General features: G+C 45.2%; 1 protein-coding gene across 1 annotated transcript; it reads right to left on the bottom strand.

Annotated features, from left to right (window-relative positions):
* Positions 1 to 1,113: 1,113 nt before the first annotated feature.
* Positions 1,114 to 13,112, bottom strand: LOC143525284 (uncharacterized). The gene is made up of 11 exons (XM_077019049.1): positions 12,944 to 13,112; positions 12,157 to 12,253; positions 11,965 to 12,029; positions 6,654 to 7,007; positions 6,330 to 6,563; positions 5,180 to 5,521; positions 4,869 to 5,078; positions 2,972 to 3,111; positions 2,794 to 2,871; positions 2,642 to 2,707; positions 1,114 to 2,533 (listed from the first exon to the last, which is right to left on the bottom strand). The coding sequence occupies exons 3-11, from the start codon at positions 12,014 to 12,016 to the stop codon at positions 2,231 to 2,233; spliced, it is 1,779 nt and encodes a 592-aa protein (XP_076875164.1). The 5' UTR covers positions 12,017 to 12,029; positions 12,157 to 12,253; positions 12,944 to 13,112; the 3' UTR covers positions 1,114 to 2,230.
* Between the last annotated feature and the right edge of the window lie 8,564 nt (positions 13,113 to 21,676).

The following is a 21,676-nucleotide window of genomic DNA, read 5'->3' as shown; positions in this document are numbered from 1 at the left end:
CTCCCGGGGTGCGTGGCTACTGCGTCCCCCCAAAAAATTCTTGGGGGGCCTTCGGGGAGCGGCTTCTGGGATTAGCAGAGGGAGGTCCTCCTCCACCGGGTCCGGGTCGAGCCTGGCAGAACACACAGACACAGAGGCTCCTCGGTTGCTCTCTCTGCTGCGGCTCCGCCTCCCTTGAGGTGCCGGGAGCTCGCGGTGATCAGAGAGAGTCAACCGAGGGTTAAGTGAAAACTTGTCTGTGCGCTCAGACCGTCTGCCCGCTGCTCACACTACAGGAGGTTTTTCCCCGTCGTGTTCGCAAAACCGGGCAGACACACAGCGCTCAGATGAAGTCTCGTCGCGAAAGCCAATAGAAAGAGACTGCGCTTTCTTTGGTCGGCGACGAGACTTCCTTGTACCCGCAGCGCCAGGGGTATTCCTGTCTCTGGTTTGTTCGCACTGAAATACCGGAGAGTCGAACCGGATTAAACCAGCCGACATCCATTCACAGTGTTTGAACTCACCAGAGTCTCGCTCTCTCGCTGTGTCCTTGATGGGTCTGGTGTTATGTAACGTGGCTTGCGCCACGGAGCGAGGAGACGGACACAATCGCTGAGAGGAGCGAGATCTATTAAAGGGAATACCATACTCATCGTCAGAAAGCCAGGCAGGGTCGATCACAGGAGGGCAGTCCGAATAGCAGGCGAACACGGGCATAACGAAGACAGGGGGACACGAGAACAGACTATGAATCACAAAACAAAAACACACGACGGCCAGGTATACAATCAAACAGTCCAACATCCAAAATATCAAAACACCAGACAAAGGACAAGGGAGACTCAGGGGTTTATATACATGGGACAGAAAACGAGGGACAGGTGTGAACGATAATACAGGGGCGTGGTAACAAACGAGGAATCACGAAGACAAACGAGCTGCGTGGGATGAACAGGCAGGGAACACGGACATAAGGGAACCCAGAGTGGCAGCTACGAGAGGGGGCATTGCCCTACGTGACATAATGATACATTTTTGGTTTCCTTCCCTTTTCTGTGTAAATTACCACAAGAGCCAAATTTAAAGATTCACAGCTGAGGTAAGAGGGGAGGTGTGGTCTTGTGCCTTCCCTGAGAATAGAGTGGCAGGGTCTCTGGCTCAAGGCAGACAGGCAGGACTGGGCTGGTTGTTAGAGCAGAAGAACACACTTGTGATTGGACAAGGGACTGGGCAGGAGAGATGATTTCAGGCACAAAGGGCACTTGGACAAGGGCACTTGGACAAGGAGAGGCAGAGACACAATGAGAGAGAGAGGGAAAACTAAGGGTTGCAGGTGACAGCGAAATCGGGAGCAGGGTGGACAACCCAACAGGTGTGCATGAAGGGAGAAAGGGCAGGGGTCAACTAGGTGTTCACGGGACCAAGAGCTCAGTGTCCTGATACACCAGGGCTTCAGAGTTTACGTGTGTGTATGTGATATGAGAAAGGATGAACATTCTAAGTGTTTCAAAGTCTTTCATTGTTTTTTACTTATATAAGAAGCATTTACTAATAATGCATTAAACACACATGTATACATTGTTATACACTATTTACTCATAACCAATTAAGATAACATTCATTTTTAGTATGTTAAATATATTCATATCCAGTTTGCTATTCATGTCATTGTCCACATGTGTTCTGGGTGAGTATTAATGAAGACAGCTCTATGTGAAAGGCAGAGAGGAGACAGAGCTGTGAGTCAATGCCCTCAGTCTGGAGCACATTTACAACCCTGGATTAAGAAATAAAGAAATGCTTCACACAGACTCCAGCATGGAGTCTACAAAAGAGAGCACAGTGTTACAACTCCAACTGCAGCTGGAATGACCAACAGCAACATGCAAAAGTAGCCAAAAAAAGTCAGAGATCAAGTCAGAGGTCAAATCAGAGGTCATGTCTTCTTGTAGCTGCAGTACCACAAGGGCAAACCATCACAATCACACAGTGACTCACATCATGACACAATGATGTTGATTTTAAAACAAGCCCGTGGGCTATAGTTTATAGCAGGGGTGGCCAACCCGTCATAGACCAAGAGCCACTTTTCTTACTGTGTTACGGCAAAGAGCCACATCGTACATGGGCGAGTGTAATCTGTTGAGCGGGGGGGGGTGGCGAGTGTAAATTATTAGCTGTGAAGACAGTCAAATGCGTGTTTTCCACTACGCCGGTTTTTAAAGTATTAGCGGCTCGCTAGGCTTGTAAACTAACCGTGCACCACGAAAATGTAGCAGTGTGTCGCCCCGTTTGTGCAGGTGAGCCCGCGGACCGGCTGGGGAGCCGCATGAAACCAGGCAAAGAGCCGCATGCGGCTCGCGAGCCGCGGGTTGGCCACCCCTGGTTTATAGTATAGTGCTATAGTGAGTCTTGTTGGATGTGTTGCTATGGTGAGTATTCTTGGATGTGTTGCTATGGTGAGTGTCTGTAAATTCTCATAATCTGTTGCTGAAGCTCCTGTAGCTCCTCTCAGCAGGGCTTTATGAAGGTGATGGTTTGAAGCATTAACACCCTGAACAGAGCCAACATACACACACACACACACATTAGCATATTACACACACACATTAGGATATTAAACACACACACACACACACACACAAACAAACTAGAAACTTACTCTCAGGGTGTTATAATCAGAGGTCATGTTTGCAGGATTCAAGGATGCGTATGTACCTGTAACAGGCTGAATAATAAATAGACTTAGTCAATAAAATAAGCGCTCATACATACACACACACACACACACATGCATACAGAAATTATAGTTACAGTGAGAGTGTTGTAATCTGAAGACATGGTTGAAGGGTTGAGCTCTGTGTACGTGTCATCTGTAGAGTTTGGAGGGATCTGAGAGAAGAGGAGGACACAGCTTCATTCACTTCATTTGAAGACTGAAAGATCAGCAGGAGCAGATTGATGATCTGAGAGTGAGATCTTCTCTCAGTACCTGAATATCTGTGTGTGTGTCTGCTCTTCTCTTCCTCCTGATCACACACCACATCCACAGAGCTCCTGTGATGAGAATTACACCCAGACAGACTGCCACGCCCACTGTGATGTGCTTTATCGCTATTCCCCCCTCTGGACCTGTAGAAATGAACCAGGACACACATAATCAACAGAAAATTGAAAAAAGTCGAATTCTCGAAATAGTTAATGAATTAGACATTGCTCTGAATAACGTTGTAACAATCGTGACTCAGAAGGCAGAGAAGGATCCATATGCAGATTAAATATATAAATAGTATTTTAATAAATGCAAAAACACAGCAAACAGAGGTCCCAAAGGGACAACCCCGAAACAAAGGAGCAAGGCAAAACAAGAGAGTAAAAATCCAGGCAGGGAGTCAACAACCAGAAGAGACTAGGAGTGGCAGGCAGAGGTACAACAAGGCCTAGGCAACAGGAGAAGAATCACAAGGCAGAGCAAGTCAACAACAAGGGGATCAGACAGAGAGAAATATAGAACAACTGTTTGGTAATGCAACACAAAGAGGCAAAACTTTGCAATGGGGTGTTGTTCAGAGAGTCCTTAAGTAAGGTGGTTTGAATTGATAATGGAGTTCAGGTGCACTGGTCAGTATTCTGGTGACGGCACCCTCTGGCGGTCCTGGGTGTGATTGGAATCTCTGACAAACGTCCTGCTCTCATTAAAGTAATGATTGCATTTTAAAAGTACTGTTACGGTCCGCAAGACTCCTCTTTGCTCTCTCTTATGTATAATATTTGTCTGTGTGTGTTTGTTAGCCTGCATGCTAATCTTTGTGTGTGTGTGTTACACATTTCACCTGTCTCGTCTTGTTATTGTGTTGTGCTTGTGTCTTGTTTTCATTTGTGTATTTAAGTGTGTCTGTATCGTGTTCAAGGCTTATCCTTGCTTTCAATTTGAGTCCCGTGTATCTGAAAGTTGACACCTCGAGAGCAATGATGTGGAATTACTTTCCTGAGTTCATCAAATACTTGGGGGGTGTACTCTCCCAGAGAAGAAGAAGATATGCAGGCTATAGCTTCTACAGCTCCTCTGGGTCCTCCTGGGCCCCCTCCAACATTGAGGAGTAGGCATACTCAGAGGACGGATGTGGAGAGACAGGAGTTCCTTGTGCCCCCCCTCAGAATCAGAGGAGGCACCAGAGGACTCCAATGTGGAGCAAAGCTCTCATTCTGAGGAGAAGGAGGAAGCACCTACAAGTGTGTGTTGCAGGGCAGGTCGCGCATTCCACAAGGCAATGAAGGTGTTCTCCAATACAGTCAGCACACGCTCTCCAGAAGCTCCTGTGTGCCCCCCTGGCTAGTGTCCTTCCCCTTTCTCTGCCATGGCCTGCCTGGGTCCTCAGAGACCTCAGCCTGCTGCTGCCTCTACAGGGCTGCACCCCCCACAGGGCACTGGGATGTCGCCATGGAAGCAACAGAACCCAGTGTTTATCCCAGTTCCTGTATCTGTCTGCATACCTGTCCCCAAACCCCTTGTTTCCCTTTATGTCCCTGTTTGTTACTGTGTACTGTGTTTGTCTCCATCACTGTTCCTGCCCCTGTATTTCTCCCGTCTCTGACTCCCCCTGTGTTCAGGGAGGGAGGCTATCTTAGGCTGGTCTGCTGACGCACATCTCCCAAGGAGGGCTGACCCTGGATCCTGGGAGTGTCCTAGCACCTGCAGCTCCATGAACATCCTGCATGTGCCTCACCTGTCAAAACTTGCTCTAACAAGCCTAGAGCGGATGGGTAAAACCATCATGGGTTTTTAGCTGCAAAAAATCATTTTTTTTATTAACAACATATTTTCAAGGGATTACTGACATTTTCATGAACAGTTTTATAGCATGCAGAACAACAGAGAACTGTGTTACCTCCTAAAGCACATGAATACTGGAGAACATCCCCACTGTCTGCTGACTCCAGGTAGAGTTTGTTGTGTTTGGTGGGGTTGTGGGTTACACGCTGTCCATTCTTGTACCAGATGTAGGTGGGGTTGTAGGACAGAGTGCAGGTTGTGCTGCAGCTCAGTGTTACTGACTGTCCCTCTGATACTGGGGTGGAGCTCACTCTCACCTGCAGATCTGTATAATAGCAACAGTATACTGTTATTATTACTAGTTTATAAGCATAGGAGTAGATTCAGTTGACAAAAGATAATAACTGCCCTGGTGTGGACAGGTACCTGTAACAATCAGAATGACTCCTGGTTTACCACTTAAATTCTCTCCCCCTTTAGTGCTGAATTTAAAGCGATATTCTCCAGAATCACTCTTTCTCAGATCTCTGATTCTCAGAGTGCAGCTTCTCTCTTTATCTCCAACAAACTCCACTCGACCAGCAAACTGTTCTTCCAGACTCAGGTCCTGTGGATCCTCTTTAGGACGAACATAAAACCAGAATGTGTGATTAACTTTCTCATCACTGGGATGTGAGTAAGTGCAGGGAAACTCCACTGATGATCCCTCCACAACACACACTCTTCTGTCTGTGTAGCTCACACTCCAACATGGCTCATCAGAAACACCTGAAACAGTAAGAAGTCGTTAAATGAAGTGTGGGAAACCCAGGGAGAGAGTCAGCAGACTGCAGTATTGATAGATGACCTCTTGTAGAGCAATCATAATGCAGACCTTTATCTCTCTGACCTGACAGTTCTGACATCAGCCTCAATACTATACAGTTGTACTATTTCAGCCCTGTTGGGATGCAGTCTAGTTAGTCAGGAGACAGAGAGGTGAGGACTCCAGTCAATATCTGATCTGAATATATTGAGGCTCAGCGTTTGCACTGATGATGTGAGGTGGTGGTGATGGTGAGTGGATTCTGTCACGTAGGGCTACGCCCCCTCTCCTAGCTGTCACTCCGGTTTCCCTGTTCCCTCGTGTCTGTGTTGTTCCTTGCCCGTTAGTCCTGCCCTGCTTGTCTGTTGCCCTGGTTTCCCATTGTCTGCCACGCCCTTGTCATCATTATCACCTGTGTCTAACATGGGAGACTCAGGGACTATAAATACACAGGACTGGACTATTGTCGGATATTTTGTACATGCATGTCCCTTATCGTCGCTGTCATCATGCCTGTGTACATTTCTTGTTCGGACTGCCTGCCTGATATTACCCCTGCCCGTTATTACGACTCCGCTTATGGAATTCCGATTATTAAATCTCGCTCTCCTTAGCGTTTGTGTCCGCCTCCCTGCTCTGCGTCATGCAGATCGTTACAGAGTCATTCCACAGAATTCAATCATGTCTTATATCAAAATGTTATATCAAAAAAAGTTTTAAGACCTCTATGAACACCATAATGAACCAATCTGAGGAGAAATTCATACTCACACACTGGAGGGGAGAGAATATCATTAATGCCAATGAAAGAGCAGGAGTAAGTGCCTTCATCTCTACTGGATAAATCAAAGGCATTGTTGTCATCTGTGTACTTTTTTGTATATTGTCCATTCTTGTACCAGAAGTAACGTTGGACGTTGTTAAAGTTCAGAGTGCAGGAAGTGATGCAGTTGAGAGCATTTTGTCCTTGCAGTCTGGAGACAGGGGTCACTCTCACCTGCAGGCCTGAATAGAGTTTAACTTTTACTATTTTAACCACTGAAGAGATGAACTGAATATAATTAAATTGTAACTGCAGATTAGAGGCTATAGTACCTGAAACTGTTAGGTTGACTGGTGTTGAGCTGTGATATTTCTCTCCTGTTCCTGTAAAGAGCATGAGGTGATATTCTCCTGAGTCTCTTTCTCTCAGGTCTGTTATTTTAAGAGCTGAGCTGGATTTTGTGATCTCAGTGTAGCTCACACGCCCTGCGTAGTCTGAGTCTAACACTAAATCCTCTGGATGGTCCTCATTCCTCCATTTAGTTTGTTGTTTTGGGCTGAACCAGAAGAATGTTGTGATGTCGATGTTTGAGTGAGAACATTTCAGCTCCACCGTTGACTCCCGCAGAGCACAGATGGTCTGAGGATGACATGTCACCCTGACAGTGTCACCTAGAGAAACTGAAACTCCAGAAACAGAAATATATTACAAAAAATAAAACTGACATAGAATTATAGGAGCAAAAAACCCAGTCAGTTGATCCCCTCATGTTTTATAAAATGAATGGTTTTGCAGAAGCGCTTGTTTGGTTGTGATGTGTAAAATGGTGTTGTTATAGCTTAATTGACAGTGATTTGTGGCATTGATTGACAGTTATCAGAGGTGTCAATTCCAGGTTCAGAAAGTAAAAGTCCTCACCAGGATTTTGCTCAAATTGCTAGATTTTCTAATTAGTGCAATCCTGGTAAAATTAGTGGAATCAATACAATCCAGGAAGCCTGAGCAAAATCCTGGTGAGGACTTTTACTTTATGAACCTGGAATTCACACCTCTGACAGTTATTACTGATGGTCAAACATTGTGAAGACTAGGCAGCCTGTGATAGAACAGGGCCAAAGTGACCATTTTGGTTTGACCACCCTCATCTCTATGAGAGACCAAACGCATGCATAACAGGGTTACACAGTGGTAGACAGGGTTAGGCTAGAAAATCCAACCACAATAATCTTGTTCTCTCAGCAATGTACTGGCTCTCAGTTCCACCAATATCAAATTGATTTTAGAATTCTTCTATTACATATAAATGGTCTTGGCCCACAATATCTGAGTGAAGTCTTTCAATATTATAATCCATCTCACCTGCTATGCTATCAAACGCAGGGTTTCTCTTAGTTCCTAAAATTATCAAGACTACAGCTGTGTAATATGTCTGCTATTTCCTGTGTATGTATACCACAGAGGTCATAGATACCAGCATAGTCATCACAACACCAAAAACCTAATTTACCCACAATGTTCACCACAAACTCCAATCACAGTGACTGGAGGACTCTGGAATTGCCAATCTGCTGTCCTGAAGGCTGACTTCATCTCAGCTCTTGCATCTCCCCACTCACTACACTTCTTGGCTCTGACCGAAACCTGGATCACTCCGGGGAACTCTGCAACTCCGGCTGCTCTGTCCTCTGCCTTCTCATTCACTCATTCTCTATGGCACCTTGGAAGGGGAGGTGGCACAGGTCTACTGTTATCTCCAGAGTGGTGTTTCACCCAACTCTCCTTCTCAGCTCTTTGAGTTCCATGCTATCACTGTATCCTACCCCACTAATTTTCACATCATGGGTATTTATCCCCCTCCAGGTTCCCTTGAGAACTTCATTGATAAACTTGACACCCTCCTCGGTCAATTCACCATTAAAGCAAACCCGCTCATTCTCATCTTGCATCCTTCCTTTGCTGTCGTCATTTGACCTCGTCATCAACCTGTCCCCTCCGACTCATAGAGCAGGCAACATTCTAGACCTGGTTTTTAAACGAGCCATCGGACATCACAGTCACCCCACTTCACCTGTCAGACCATCACCTTCTATCTTTCTCCCTCCCTGCCATTTCCACTGGCACTTCCTCTATACATACTTCTTACTTTCACCCAAATTTACACTCCATCGATCCCTCAACCCTTGCTGCTACTATTTTGTCTTACCTTCCTCACCTGTCTGTCTTCTCTCTCACAGGACACAATTATCAATACTTTCTTCTCTACGCTCTCTTCGTCCATCAGTCTTCTGTGTCCTCCATCCCCCAGGCTTAAGAGATCTGTCCCATCCACCCCTGGCTGCTAAGTGTTACGCAGTTACAGAAGAGATCTAAGAACTGCAGAGAGGAGGTGGAAGAAAAGATGCCTAGATTCAGACCTCAGCTCAAATTAATCTCTCCTTTCAAAATTCTCATTGGAAGTCACATCAGCAAAGTCAGCAGAAAGAAAGAAATTTGAATAATCTGCATCCAACCCACACAAGCTATTCAGTATTTTTCTTCTCTCCTTATCCCTCCCTCACCACTCTTCCATCCTCTCTCACTCCTGAGGATTTTGTCATCTTCTTTGAAGAGAAGATTGTAGCAGTCCGTCAGTCCTTCTCCCCAGTTCACAACATTCCTACTAGTATCTCTAAACCAACACTCAACTCCTTGGATTCTTTCTCTCCTCTCTCCTCAGACAAGATACATTAACTTCTGAATTCCAGCAATCCTACTACATGCCTGCTGGATCCAATTCCTTCCACTCTTTTCCAGAATATGTTAAGATATCTCCTTCCATTAATCTCAGCAATCATCAACAAGTCCTTAGTTTCGGGTCATCTACCTACCGTGTTCAAGATGGCAAGAGTGGTACAATCTTGAAAACAGCAACACTTGACACCTCTGACATGAACAACTACAGACCAGTATCACTTCTTCCTTTTCTATCAAAAATTCAGGAACAAGCAGTCTATGACCAATTATCTCTCTTCCTTACCCAGAACCAACTCCATGATCCTAATCAGTCTGGCTTCAAACGGGCTAACAAGCTATCATCAGTTTGAATTCTTCTAGATCTTTCTGCAGCCTTTGACGTGGTCAACCACAACATCCTCCTCTCTGTTCGGTGTGACTGGCTCTGCTTGGAAATGCTTCCAGTCATATCTAGAAGACCATTCCTATCAGGTAACATGGAGAGGATCCACATCCAATCCATGTAAACTCTCCACTGGAGTCCCCTGAGGCTCAGTCCTAGGCCCTCTTCTCATTATCTTGTCTCATGATTTCTCTTATCATTGCTATGCTGATGACACCCAGCTAATTCTTTCCTTCCTTCATTCTGACACCCAGGTTTCTGGGTGTATCTCGGCATGCTTGGCAGATATTGCTTCATGGATGACTGCTCACCACCTGAAGCTCAACCCTAGCAAAACTGAGCTTCTGTACATTCCAGGAACCCCAAACAATGACATCAGTTTCCTTTGAGAACACCTTCTTATCACCATCAGAAACTGCTTGAAGCCTGAGAGTAAGGTTGGACAACCAGTTGTACTTCTCAACACATGTTTCAAAGCTGAAGATCCTGCAGATTTCTGCTCTGCAACATACCGAGAATGCGACCCTTCCTTTCACAGGAAGCTATTCAAGTGCTTGGGCAGTCTCTAGTCATCTCAAAGCTGGACTACTGCAATTTCCTACTTGCAGGTCTTCCTCTACGGGTCATCAGACCTCTACAACTAATTCAGAATGCTGCAGCACAACTGTTCTTCAATCTCCCCAAGTTTTCACGTTACTCCTCTGCTACGCTCTCTTCACTGGCTTCCAGTAGCGGGACGCATCAGATATAAAACCTTGATGCTGGCTTACAAAGCCAAAAATGGACTAGCCCCTCACTACATGATGTCCATGGTCAAAAGCCAATCTGTACAGCGAGCACTCAGAATCTCAAGCTTGGCTCAACTCAAAACTCCATGCTTAAAGTCTCATGGAAGACAAAGCTCCAGACTATTCTCTGTCCTGGCTCCAAGATGGTGGTATAATCTTCCATTAGCCGCTCAGACTGCAGAGTCTATTGCTGTCTTCAAGTGTAGACTGAGGACTCACCTGTTTGAGCACTAACTCAGGAGATAGCACTCGCCGTTGTCCTTAAATTGTATGTCTGTCTATGGTTATTTGTGCTTCTTGGTAAACGTTAGGGTTAGCCTAACCCTAACCCTAACCCTAACTTGCAAAACACTAGGTAAAGACTATGACTCCTGTAGTTTAGTAGAAGTCTGACTCCAGGTTTTCTTGGCCTATCTGTTTTATTACCTAGGATGAATTTTGTGATCAGATGCAAAACACTTTGTATGTCGCTCTGGATAAGAGCGTCTGCTAAATGCCGTAAATGTAAATGTAATTAGCTGAGATCCATCATCTACACTGGACAGACCACTCAGTGTAGAAATAGAACTAAAAGGGATGTGTCACAAAGTAGCCCTGGACCCCTCCCTTGGGTGTGTGTACGAGAGGTCTGCATCTGGTTATTGCCCATAGATATATTTACTTTGGGTGTGTGTTCATCCGTCTCACCTGTGTCTTATATCATCAATGTCATGCCATACACTAGGGGCTCATTTATTTTAAAGTATATATATATGTCTGTTGATGTCGTTAATGGTGCTTGTCTTTGTTCAGTCCTCTTGGGTGTTAGGTCTAGCTTAGTTTATGTGTTACATGTGAGAAGCACTAACTGTGCAGCTTCTTGGCTAAATAAAAGCCAGTAAAACATATGGTTGTCTAGGCTTCCTGCCTCCCTCACCAGCATTAATCAAATCAAATCATATCAAATATATTTGTATAGTGCTTTTCACAACACATGTTGTCACAAAGCGCTTTACAGGATTTACAAGGTTAACAATACTATGGGTCCAAATCCCTAATGAGCAAGCCAAAGGCGACAGTGGCAAGGAAAAACTCCCTAGATGGTGGGGAATAGGAAGAAACCTTGGGAGGACCAAGACTCAAAAGGGAACCCATCCTCCATTGGGCGACCCGTTAACACACAAATTACACAAAAACAAATTATACAGACTAATACACAAGTTACAAATAAATCACACAATCAGGCTAAGTATAAGGTAACTAGAATGAAAGTTCTTGGTGTTGATATTGTCAATGTAAATGTCTTGTGATGAATGCCAGGTTTTCATTCCGTGTCAGAGCAATGATACTGGAATTGTAGGCTCCAACTGCAGTGTTACTCCCCAGGTGAACATCTTGACCTCAGGCATTACTGGTTGGACTGTTACTACCTGGGCCACCCAATGAAAGATGGGTTCTATTTTCAGTCTTGGTCCTCCCAAGGTATTTTCCTAATCCCAACATAGGTAGTGTGTCCTCACTACTCACTACACTGTATGTTGTAAAAATTGCTATATAAATACATTTGACTTTGACTTTAGACCTGAACAAAAACAAGACATCACAGACCAGAGTTTGTCCAACAGCTGCAGCCACTCTGGGCCTTTTAGATTAACTGTTCACCTCTGCAGTGGGTTTAATGGGTGTGTCCAGGTTGCTCAGTAAAGGCAAAGAATCACTGTTTAAACTACATACAACTGAGTGAAAGCAGAGAGATCCTACCTGGAACAAACAGCAGGATGATCAGGGACACAATTCCACATTTATAGCCCATGGTTCTGTTTGGTCTAAATGAAAGAGTGGAACAATTTTGATGTAAACTTTATATTCAGTGAAAATTCAGAACTATATACGAATTTTAAAGATTTTTAAATATGTTTATCAAATTTTCATAATTATTAAACTAATACTTACAATTTCTTAAATAGTTGCACTGCAAAGTTACTTTGACGAGGAGGATGAGGGGTTGTGAACGTGGTGCTACAAGTGGGTGAATATGGAGGTGGGTTCACTACAGAGAGTGAGATAAATGCAAACATTGGAGTTCCAGTTCCAGGTGTTTTAAATAGACAAAAAACATAAGCCCCGAGTGATCATGAGACGAGCCACTGGTGAGACAGATGAACACTCAGACACATCCACACCCACGAAGATCCACAGACGCAGACAACTAGACGTAGACAACATAAACACACGCCCAAAGAGGAGGGGTCAGGGGCAGTAACGTGACAGTAATGCCTGTGTGAATATCTGCTGTTACTTCTACAGACACAACAACTAATGTGCAGTGTTGCGAATACCGCCGTTAAAAATAACGGCGTTAGGTAACGGCGTCATTTTGTCAGTAACAGGATAATATAATTAATTACTTTTCCTGTCGTTACAACGCTGTTGACGTTACTGGTCATTAAAAGCGGTGCGTTACTATATATTGATATACTAACAGTGTGACGCTCGGGGCTGGACGAAGGACGAGACACGAAATCCTTCTGGACTGACGTCACTTTTAGTTTATTCACAGATATTGCGCAATAGCGCACAGAGAACAGAGATATACACACACAGCAACGTGTAGACTTTAGACAACGACGAGCACAGGACACTGCGCGAGCGCACATTAAATAGACAGACCACATTAGCCCCATGTGATTACGAGACGATTCACAGGTGAGACACATTATTCACACAACAAAGTTATCACCACGGAGTTCCGAAAACGCAGACAGAGCACGTGGACAACGTTTACACACGCCCAAAAGGGAGGGGCCGGGGTCCTCAACGTGACAGACGCCCCCTCCAAGGGCACTACCCGTCCCGGGGTGCCAACAGGACCGAGTGCCCCGAACCCACGACGATGGGCGGATCCGACGCGCTCAGTCCTGCGTCTGGGAGGTGACTGCCCTCGGGGAAGCGTCCGCCACGGACCGCCTAGAACACCCTCCCTGGGAACATAGGGGAAAAGACGTTAGACACGTTACACGGGACATTCACAAACACGCACACAGGCACATTGACACATAGAGGAACGAATGGGAAAAACGGGTTAGGAATACAGACGGGAAGACTGACGAACACAGGCATACACACACATGAAACAGGCGCCAGGCTGCGCGCCAGAAGGATAGCGATGAGGGGAGTGAGATCGGGAGCCACTGGTGCTGCAGGCGCTGCGGTGGGCGGTGCTCCTCCTGCCCTTGCTGCAAACCCTCCACCGGGCGCAGCGCGGTTGGCCGACGTGGCAGGTGCAGCGCGGTTGGCCGACGCGGCAGGTGCAGCGCGGTTGGTCCCAACCCTCGGTGGGCCGTACGGGAAACCCTCCTCGCCCGTGGATCTCCCTCCGGACCTGGCAGTGGGAGTGGCCTCCTCCGCTTCCATCTCCTCGTCACTGCCACGGCTCCAGCTCATGGGCTGTCCCGAGCTGCCACCCCGGGAACAGTCCATGTCGCTGGCTGGGGAGAGCTCGGGGGATGAACCCGCCTCTGGACTCCTCCTCCTCTTCGCCGTCCCGGCGGACAGTTCCGAGGGGGAAGGGCTCTCCTCCTCCTCCGTGTAGGAGCCCTCGGACGGAGGGTACTCCCCATTCTCCTCCCCCTCCCCACCGTCTTCCTCGGGGCATACGGAGCAGTCCGACGGGGAGGGGTACTCCTCCTCGTCACACTCTTGCTCCTCGCCCTCCTCCTCGCCCTCCTCGACGGGGGGAGAGGGAACTACGGGCGGAGGGAGGTAGTCCTCTTCCTCTGACTCCTCCTCCTCCTCTTCACCTTAGTCGACGGTGGAGACATCGTCTAGCGACGGAGGGTAGGCTTCCTCCCCCTCCCCACCGTAGTCGACGGTGGAGGCTTCGCCTAGAGACGGAGGATAGTCCTCTTCCTCCTCCCCCTCGCTTGGCGAATCCTCCTCCCCAAACTCGCTCTCTGGAGTGCTCTCCGTCGAGCAAAGCACGAACGCACCCATCCTCAGAGGCGAGGGTTCGCGGGAAGGAGAGGGGTGTCGCTCTCGCCATATCCGCCGTGCCTGCTCGAGGAAGTTGTCCGCTATCTCGGGGACGGAGGATTCCCGAGCCATGCGCAGCATATAGGCGCATAGCGGGTCCTGCTCCATGAGCTCGGGGTTGGCGGTGGCTTGGCAGCGCTGGCCAGAAGAGGCGCGATGGCGCCGCTTGCTGGCTCGATTGCCCCTCTTCGGTCGGGTGGCATAGCCCGGCATGGCGTCTCACACGGCTCGTCGTTCTGTGACGCTCGGGGCTGGACGAAGGACGAGACACGAAATCCTTCTGGACTGACGTCACTTTTAGTTTATTCACAGATATTGCGCAATAGCGCACAGAGAACAGAGATATACACACACAGCAACGTGTAGACTTTAGACAACGACGAGCACAGGACACTGCGCGAGCGCACATTAAATAGACAGACCACATTAGCCCCATGTGATTACGAGACGATTCACAGGTGAGACACATTATTCACACAACAAAGCTATCACCACGGAGTTCCGAAAACGCAGACAGAGCACGTGGACAACGTTTACACACGCCCAAAAGGGAGGGGCCGGGGTCCTCAACGTGACAAACAGTAATCCGAGGGGACCCCTGCCCAGGCTCGTGAGGAGTAACAGATCTCGATAGGTCACAGTTCTCAGTGTAACACCTGTTTAACTTAACAAGTCAGTAAGCGATTGGCTAAGGCAGCGTTATGGTAGCCAATCAGAGCCAGTGTTTTTACATGCGCGCCGAAGCACACCAGTGCCACACGACACAAACGGAAAAGAGGCAGAAATGGCGAGTCAGGAGCAAGCCAAAGAAAAATTAACGTTTTCAAGGTGGAGATATAAACATTATTTAAGAAAATACTTCCTGAATGTCTACCAGACTGGGTATTTGATTTATTTAATTAAGAATAGAGGCTTTATTGTTAAGTTTATTACTGTTGTGAACAAACCAATTGTCTCAGGTTGAGAGAATTTAGTTTAATTTGATAGATGTAAATGCACTTTATATAGTGTAACTGTTTGCTGGATTTTCTAAAAAAAACAATTAGTGCAATCAAGAAAATCCAGGTGTCACGTCCAGCCCCTCCCTCCTCCCTGGTCCCGCCTAGCTCCCGCTCCCATTCGTCACCCCGTCTGTCTGTCATGCCCTCGTCATTAGTCTCACACACCTGAATCCTGTTTCACCGTCTTGTCTCTACGTATAAGAAACCCCTAGTGTGATTCTCCCTTGTCGGTCATTCCCTGCACGGTAATCCCTCGCTTCGCTCCTGTCTCGTCTCTCCTTTAAAGACCTGTTCCTCCCGCTTCTCGTGTTCTCCCTTTCATTTCGCTCCCCGCTTCTGTTTGTTAGTTTTTCCCGGTGTCTAGCGTTCGTGTTCTGTGAATATGTTCTCCATCGTTAGTGTTTCACTTATGGTTCTATCTCACTGTCTGTTTGATTAGTTACTGTTGTGCTTTAGGTTTTCTTGTGTCTCGTTGCCCGATACTCTTTACTGCTTGTGTGTTTATGGTTTGTTAGTTGTGTGTTCTCATGTATGCATGTTCCTAGTTGTGTAGCGTACCCATTTAGTTAATGTTCCTCTCCCCGGTAGTTGCATAGCTCCCTCTGTCTTCTATGTCTTTATCGTGTCTGTTAACCTCTCTTATTAAAATATCCTAATCCTCTGCACTTGCGTCATGCCTGCCCGTCGCAAACGTAACACCAGGAAGGCTGAGCAAAATCTTGTTGAGGACTTTTACTTTCTGAACCTGGAATGTCCACCCCTGGTTAAAACAGACTGGTTTGTGATAAATTTTCCATTTATCTAGTCAGACAGATCAAGGGACATGTTTCTCCAGTCTAGCTCTGTCTGCTCACACACTAACTCTCCCCGGCTCAGAAGAAAAACTTATTAAAAGAAATGTATGAGTGGGTGTTCCTGTGTGTGGGCAGGATCAGCACACACACTGAGACCCCACCACAAGATGCAGGGAGGAGGCACTGTGAGGGTAACAAATGTTTGGAACTTTTGGTGTCTGCAATAAAATGGAAAAACCATAGCTAGTTCTGATAAAATTGTTGATGAAAAAGCATTTACTCGATGCAATGCTTAGCTTCACATTAGTTCAAGGTACCAGCAAGTCTTCTGGTATACAAGGCAATACATTAGCATGACTGTCAGATATTGTTAATCTCAGAAATGTAGCACTAAAATAGAAATAATCTGAAATCAGCTTTAACCCAGCTCCAAATCTAACCCCACTCTAACTGACCTCAGTTTAGCTGTAACCCAGCTCTACTCTCACCTCCACACCCACTCTAACTGACTTCAGTTCAGCTGTAACCCAGCTCTACTCTCACCTCCACACCCCTCTTCTGGTGTGTCAAGACCAAAACGACTCCTTTAAATCATTCACATCTGCATGAAAGATCTATCATGGCATTTTGATGTACAGAGCAGTGGTGACCAAAGACAAAAACATTTCATATGCCAGATTTTGTCCAACATTACATTTAAATGTTTTTAACTTTTTACTTTTAGATTTCGAATTATTTGAGATACTCATTGTGATTTTTGCCTTCTACTCTGCACATTTATATAAATCGAACTGGACAAGAAAACAAAGTTACTTACCTTCTGTTGTGGATGGTCTTTGTGTTTTACTTTCTCAGTGGACACATCAGACAGTGTGTGTGGGTGGGTTGGGTAATACCTTATGTCATAGATAATGACACAGTTCTGGTTTCCTTCCCTTTTCTGTGTAAATTCAATTACAAGAACCAAATTTGTGTCACATTTGAAAGGAGTGAAAAAAATCAGCAGGCAAAATGATGATCAACACAAGATACATACACAGTGCCGTTTCAAGATATTTGGGGGGCCCAAGCAAAGGGGCTTCGCACCCCCCCCCCCCCAACCTAAGTATGGGATTACCCGGGACTAGGGTTGCCACCTAGGTCTGACAAAAAACAAGGACACTGTCATACTGACACAGGGTGGCGAGTGTAATCTGTTGAGCGGGGGGCGGGGAGGGGGGGGGGGGTGCGAACGTAAAATGTTACCGGAGGGGTTTAAAATGGACACAGCGAGAAAAAAAAACAGATTTAAAGTGTGCAGAAACAGTCTGAATCGTGGTTTTAACTAACCTAATTTTTTCCGGGACTGAATATTAAAAAGAAGAAAAACCGGGACAGGCACGTGAAAACCGGGACAGGTGGCAACACTAGCCTGGACGTATATATTGTTTTTAGCCTACCTGCTGCTAAATTACACCATTTGTACAGGTAGGCCTAATTTATCCAGTGTAAATCATCACTTACCACTGTCTTGTGTTTTTTTGTGTTCCTCTTTCTTCTTTTGTTTTCTCTTTTGGCTTCCTGATGTATAAATTCGCTTCATGGTTAAGTTTCATATTTGCCGGCGTCTAAAACTTGGCTGTCTGCCAGGACAGTGTCTGCCTGCCTTCAGCAGCTGGTGGGAGGGGCCCCTTGAGGGGGATTCTGAGAACAGTGTCATTGCTCATGACTTTGAGAATGTAAAGGGGGGCTCACACAGTTTGTCGCTGCATTTAATTCTTAACCCGTTGTTGTCTGGGGGCCCCAGGCCAGCTTGGGGCCCCAAGCAATTGCCTGGTTTGCCTGCCCCATCGCGACGGGCCTGTACATACACAATGTTTTGGAACCACGTGGGTCAAGACTCCCCAGGACACATCATAACAGAGCCCCCTCCAAGGGCACGTCTCCCCAGGGGAAGGTCAATAGATCTCAGGGTCTCTAGACCTGGGAAAATCATACTTACATGCAACTAAAAGTTCTTTACAGAATAAATATAAGAAAAAAATTATAAAACAAGGTAATAAAATAATAAAATTACAATTATTAAAATTTTAGAAGAAAACAAAAATATTTTAAAATAATGTAATAAAATTATTGTCAGAGTAGGCCACTTCCAGACATACCCAGAACACAACGCTCCCTCATTCCCAACCACCATCATTTGAATTCCTGTGACCTGCTCCCTTTATTAACCCGCAGGTTCAGTGGTTCAGTGCTGCGGATTCCTCTTTGTTGACGCTCAGACCTTGCGTCCACATTGGACTACTATTGCATACTACATTGGACTTCTGAGAGTAGCTTTCATTAGTGTTTAGTCACTTGAGCTGCACGTCTCATTCACTGTGCTACGAACATTAAAGACTTCTTAGCTCAACCCCTGCCTCTGGCTGTTCGTGCCATGCAACAAAAAAAAAATGCTGAAACTATTAAAATGATTTGAAGAACAAATATAAAATGTAATTAAGTAAAATAATGTGATAAAGTAGTAATAATTAACCATCGAAGTTCCTTAACTAAATGCAGCTCTAAACTTCTTGATGCTGTACAAGGATGAAAATGTCTCTGAGCTTCTCAGGAAGAAAGTTCCATAGCTTTGGGCTATGGTGGCTAAAAGCATCCTTGCCAATCTTTAACCAGGTTTTAGGAAGCACCAGGAGATTGCTGTTTGAAGGCATGCGAGACCTCACTGGAAAATATCTAACAATCATTTCACAAAGGTAAAGAGGAACAAGGCCATGAAGACATTTAAAGACCATTACCATATACAACCCTGGATTAGGAAATACAGAAGTGTACATGAAGAAATGCTTCACACAGACACCTGCATGGAGCTTATAAGAGAGAGCAGTCTTACAGCTCCCACTACCAGCAGCTGGAATGACCAACAGCAACATGCAAAAGTAGCCAGAACGAGTCAGAGGTTAAGTCTTCTTATAGCTGCAGCACCACAAAGACAAACCACAAGGACACGACAACCACACGACTCACATCATGACACAAGTTATGTGGTGAAATCAAATCAAATATATTTGTATAGCGCTTTTCACAACATATGTTGTCACAAAGCGCTTTACAGGATTTACAAGGTTAACAGTACTATGGGTCCAAATCCCTAATGAGCAAGCCAAAGGCGACAGTGGCAAGGAAAAACTCCCTAGATGGTGGGGAATAGGAAGAAACCTTGGGAGAACCAAGACTCAAAAGGGAACCCATCCTCCATTGGGCAGCCCGTTAACACACAAATTACACAAAAACAAATTATACAGACTAATACACAAGTTAAAAACAAATCACACAATCAGGCTAAGTATAAGGTAAGAATGAAAGTTCTGGGTGTTGATATTGTGTTACGACCCCACGATGTCGATGTCATGGGTCTAGGTTTGGGGTGTGGGGTAGTAGCATGTAGGCTGTGGTCTAGATGAAAGGAAATAAGAACGCAAAAACCAGACGGGTACGTAACAAGAACTCTTTACTACTGAATGGTAATGGGTAAAAGAGCCTCTTACGCAGCAGAACACTGAACAGACATACACGTATGTACAAACAACTTCACACGATTAACCCTAAACCAGCCAACCAAGGAAAGGAGCAGTAGACGGCACCAAAGGAAAGAAACAAACAAAAATACACTACACTAAAGGTGCAAAGCAAGACTAACCCCCTTACTAACAAAAATAAAGGAAATATATCTACTGCTCTAACTAATCTCAAACAAAAATAAATATACGGTGCCCGCCTCTATACTGGTGTATCCAACAAATTAAACCTGCGTGAGTGTATATATGAGTGCGCACATGCTGCTATTCTCCTACTCCATGGAGGTGTTTTTTTACAACTCAGTTCATGACAAAGAACATCACAACAACTGTATAGGCAGAAAAGCTCGTGTCGCCTCTCAGCAACTTCCAGCAATCACAGCAACCACACACATACATACATACATACATACATACATACATACATACATACATACACAACCATAAAGGCAGAAAATCTCGTGTCACCTCCCAGCTACTTCCAGCAACTCCGTCATGCAGATTATGAAGCCGAAGATCCGCCCCTCATCCAAATCGCGATCTCTGATTGGCCGACAGAATCCACTTGTAATGAGGCAATCCACCTGTTAAAAATTAACCAAAAAAAGAAAACAACCTCCCCAAAATCTACAGTACACGTAACAATTGTCAATGTAAATGTCTTATGATGAACGCCAGGTTTTCATTCCGTGTCGGAGCGATGATACTGGTATTGTAGGCTCCAACTGCAGTGTTACTCCCCAAGTGAACCTCAGAGAAGAAAGATATGTGATGTGGTAAATATGTAACAGATTATTCAAAGGCCAAACTAAACAGATAGGTCTTTAGTTGAGTTTTAAACATTGAGACTGTGTCTGAGTCCCGAATAAAGGCAGGAAGATCATTCCACAGTTGTGGAGCTTTAAAAGAGCTGGCTCTTCCACCTGCTGTGATCTTTTTGATCCAAGGAACAGTTAATAAGCCTGCGTCCTGTGAACGAAGTGAACGTGCTGGGTTGTAATGATCAATAAGTTCACTAAGATACTCTGGAGCTAAGCCATGCAGTGTTTTATATGTTAATAAAAGTATTTTATAGTCAATACGGAATCTAACTGGCAGTCAATGTAATGACGATAGTACAGGACTAATGTGATCAAATTTTTTAGTTCTCGTTAAAACTCGCGCTGCTGCATTCTGAACCAGCTGGAGTTTGTTTATCGATTTACCAGAACATCCAGCTAGAAGACTATTGCAATAATCTAGGCGAGAGGATATGAATGCATGGATTAGTTTTTCCGTATCACTAGTATTTAATATATCTCTAATTTTAGCAATGTTGCATAAGTGAAAGAACGCTACCCTAGTTATATTATTAATGTGTGAATCGAACGAGAGATCTGGGTCAATTGTGACGCCTAAGTTCTTTACCTCTGCGCTGGGGGTTATAGTAAAGGAATGTAGATTCAATGCTACATTACATATTTTGTCCCCTTCTGTGTGTGTGTGTCAGTGTGCTCTTCTCTTCCTCCTGATCACACACCACACCCTCAGGTAGCCAATCCCATCGCCACATCATCACATGTAAGCATCACATCCTCCATCTCATCTTCTCACATTGCCCTCTAGTGGATAGCCTGTAAAACAAACCTCTAGCACAAAAAAAAAAAGAATGTCCAGGCATGTAACATTGAGAATCGGGAGTTCTGTCCCTCACAGAGATGCTCACAAGTCATTTTTTGCAAGTCCAAGTCAAGTATCCAAGTCTTTGTTCTCAAGTCCAAGTCAAGTATCCAAGTCTTTGTTCTCAAGTCCAAGTCAAGTCTCAAGGCTTTGGCCTCAAGTCCAAGTCAAGTCCCAAATATTTGAGTGACACTGCAGTCGCAAATCACCTTATAGTTGTAATGGTCTGTTATGACACTTCTGATGTATAATAGCTTAAAAATACAAAATAATTACAATTTAAAAGAGCACGTACACACTCAAATGTTTTCCAGATAAAGTTTATATCTGTATTTTTCTCCAAAAAAGTATTTTTCTTACAAAACTGATATTTTACAATATTCTCTTCTTTCAGTAGAATATGCTATATTTTGTTCTAAAAGATAAAGGA

Source organism: Brachyhypopomus gauderio, chromosome 1, assembly GCF_052324685.1.
Source record: "Brachyhypopomus gauderio isolate BG-103 chromosome 1, BGAUD_0.2, whole genome shotgun sequence".
Classification (NCBI taxonomy): domain Eukaryota; kingdom Metazoa; phylum Chordata; class Actinopteri; order Gymnotiformes; family Hypopomidae; genus Brachyhypopomus; species Brachyhypopomus gauderio.
Note: the sequence above shows the minus strand (reverse complement) of the source record. Positions and strands in the feature narration are given on the sequence as shown.